The sequence below is a fragment of the Etheostoma cragini genome, chromosome 5 (assembly GCF_013103735.1).
Source record: "Etheostoma cragini isolate CJK2018 chromosome 5, CSU_Ecrag_1.0, whole genome shotgun sequence".
NCBI lineage: Eukaryota > Metazoa > Chordata > Actinopteri > Perciformes > Percidae > Etheostoma > Etheostoma cragini.
In genome coordinates this window covers 13,305,316-13,307,730 of record NC_048411.1, presented here as the reverse complement: position 1 = coordinate 13,307,730, position 2,415 = coordinate 13,305,316, and the positions used below count along the sequence as shown (strand labels likewise).

The 2,415-nt window shown below is 38.7% G+C and overlaps 1 protein-coding gene across 2 annotated transcripts in view; it reads left to right on the top strand.

Moving 5' to 3' along the window:
- The window catches only part of tpcn1 (two pore segment channel 1), an 11,991-nt gene that overhangs the window by 7,290 nt on the left and 2,286 nt on the right, over positions 1-2,415 (top strand). For both annotated transcript variants that reach the window (XM_034871782.1, XM_034871781.1), the window contains exons 11-20: positions 73-197; positions 282-330; positions 423-486; positions 580-624; positions 723-779; positions 869-922; positions 1,063-1,135; positions 1,412-1,519; positions 1,682-1,843; positions 1,996-2,111. In XM_034871782.1, coding sequence (XP_034727673.1) covers positions 73-197; positions 282-330; positions 423-486; positions 580-624; positions 723-779; positions 869-922; positions 1,063-1,135; positions 1,412-1,519; positions 1,682-1,843; positions 1,996-2,111 — 853 coding nt within the window. The remainder of the gene's footprint in view (positions 1-72; positions 198-281; positions 331-422; positions 487-579; positions 625-722; positions 780-868; positions 923-1,062; positions 1,136-1,411; positions 1,520-1,681; positions 1,844-1,995; positions 2,112-2,415) is intronic.

Sequence of the window (2,415 nt, the reverse complement as noted above, 5' to 3'; positions counted from 1 at the left end):
ACACACACACACACACACATACACACATACATACATTTACATATATCTGTCTTGTCGTTGTTTTCTCTCCAGAGGCCAATGGGTGTGTCGCTGAAACAGTTTGATGGTCTGATGCGATTTTACAGACCACGGATGTCTGCCAGAGACCGCTTCCTCACATATAAAGCTCTTAACACCTCAGGGGCTTCTATGCTCAGGTAACTGCCTGAGAAACACTTTTTCAATTAAAATCCTTTTGCTTTTAATTGCGTTGTTACATTCTCTGTCTTTTTCTGCCTCAGTCTAGAGGACTTTTATAAGTTCTATCAGGTGACTGGCCTTAAATGGAAGGTACGTTGCCTTACATTTGTACTGTGCAGTTATAGTTCACTTTATTTTGTGTCTTTTAATGTACATGTACTGCATATGTGTGTGTTGTTTAGGCACGACGCAGTGGAGAACATTGGTTTGATGACCTTCCACATACAACCTTCCTCATTTTCAAAGGCAGGTTCTATTTTTCTCTACTTGTTTCTCAAACTATAAAAAAATCTGTCTCTCAAGTCCTTATTTTCTGCACTTTCTTCTCTACTTTAATAGGCATTAACCTGCTTGTGAAGTCAAAGGCCTTCCAATATGCCATGTGTAAGTATAATCATTTACGTTCTCCCAGCTGTCCTAAGAAATGCAGAGGCAAAGTCTCCAATTGTAAACCTTTTTTAACCTTTTGCTCATGGGTACAGATGTGGTGGTGGCCATCAATGGCGTGTGGATCCTCGTGGAGACGTACACGCTCAACAGTAAGATCTTTCCCGATGACATAAATGCACTGAAGGACTGAAGGAAAGTGTTTCGCACAACAGATCTCTCACCTTTCTGTTCTCTGCAGGTGGAATTTCCTGGTCCAGATTTGTTCCTTGGAGTTACATTGTCTTTCTGACCAGTGAGTAGGCTGCATGCTGTCTCACACTCAAATAGAAAATCATCATATACTGTAAAACCAGTCATAGAGGGTGTCAAGATTGAAGTTGTTTACATGCTCTTATACCAATATTAACTCTGCCTCTATCCTTCCACTTTTAGTTTATGGTGTTGAGGTGTTATTGAAAATAACTGGTTTGGGGCCAATGGCTTATTTCAGCTCTGGGTGGAATCTGTGAGTAATAACTTGGATACTGGGTTGATTTATTGACATATTGAATGAGTACTGAATCGTAAACTTCAGACTTGTAGAGGGGTTACCCGAGCACCACATTGACCATAAGACCATAAATCCATTGACCCTGTTCGAGTCTGTACATTTGGATTCAGTACTCTTAATTAATCTTTCTGTGTGGCTATTTTGTTAAAAACCCAACTAAAATAAATATGTTACTTAATATCACTGGTTCTGTGTTCTTGGTGTTAATGCTCACTGTGCCCATCTGTCCAGGTTTGACTTTTCAGTGACCGTGTTTGCCTTCCTGGGCCTGACTGCTCTTGCATTCGATATGGAGCCGTTTTACTTTATCGTAGTTCTCAGACCACTTCAGCTGCTCCGGTACGCTTTTATTTCCAGTCCAGTATCAGTCACAAGTTTTGACACACTTACCCATTCAAATGAATGAGAAAGCATGTCCACATTTGTGACTGGTACTGTATTAAAGTACTTATATTTCAGATTTTCTTTAATGTTAAAATGTCGGTCTATTGTCTCTCACAGGTTGTTTAAGATAAAGCAGAGGTATCGTAATGTGTTGGACACCATGTTTGAGCTCTTCCCCAGGATGGCAAGTCTGGGGTTGACCTTAATCATCTTCTACTACTCATTTGCCATTGTTGGGATGGAGTTCTTTGCAGAGGTGGTTTACCCCAACTGCTGCAAGTGAGTCAAGCAATTGTTTTCTCAGTAGTCTCCATATTGGCTGATTGGGATGTATTGGCATTAACTCTGGTCTTCTGCTTTTCCTTTACCTTGTGGCACAAGAGGATAAATTATGTGAAGTTCACTCCGTTGATTGTTCTTCTTCTTCTCAGTGCCAGCACAGTGGCAGACTCCTACAGACAGATCAATGTCACCTATGGCAACAAAACAGTGTTGGAAGAAGGATACTATTATCTCAATAACTTTAACAACATCCTCAGCAGCTTTGGTAATTTCTCTCATTTTTTTTCTATGTTGTTTTTATTGTCAACAAATCCAATGAAAAGACCAAAACCAGATGTGTGTTGGGCCGTCTATCAGCACTTTTCTGTCTCAGGCTCTCTGCTACTTATTCGTTCCTACCAAACACGAGAAACCGGTCAAGAATATATAGTTTGTATATATATAGTAATTATTATTTTGTAGCCTGAATATCCTCAACTTATTTCAAGTTAATGTTGATATATTGATATATATATATATATATATATATATATATATATATATATATATATATATATATATATATATAT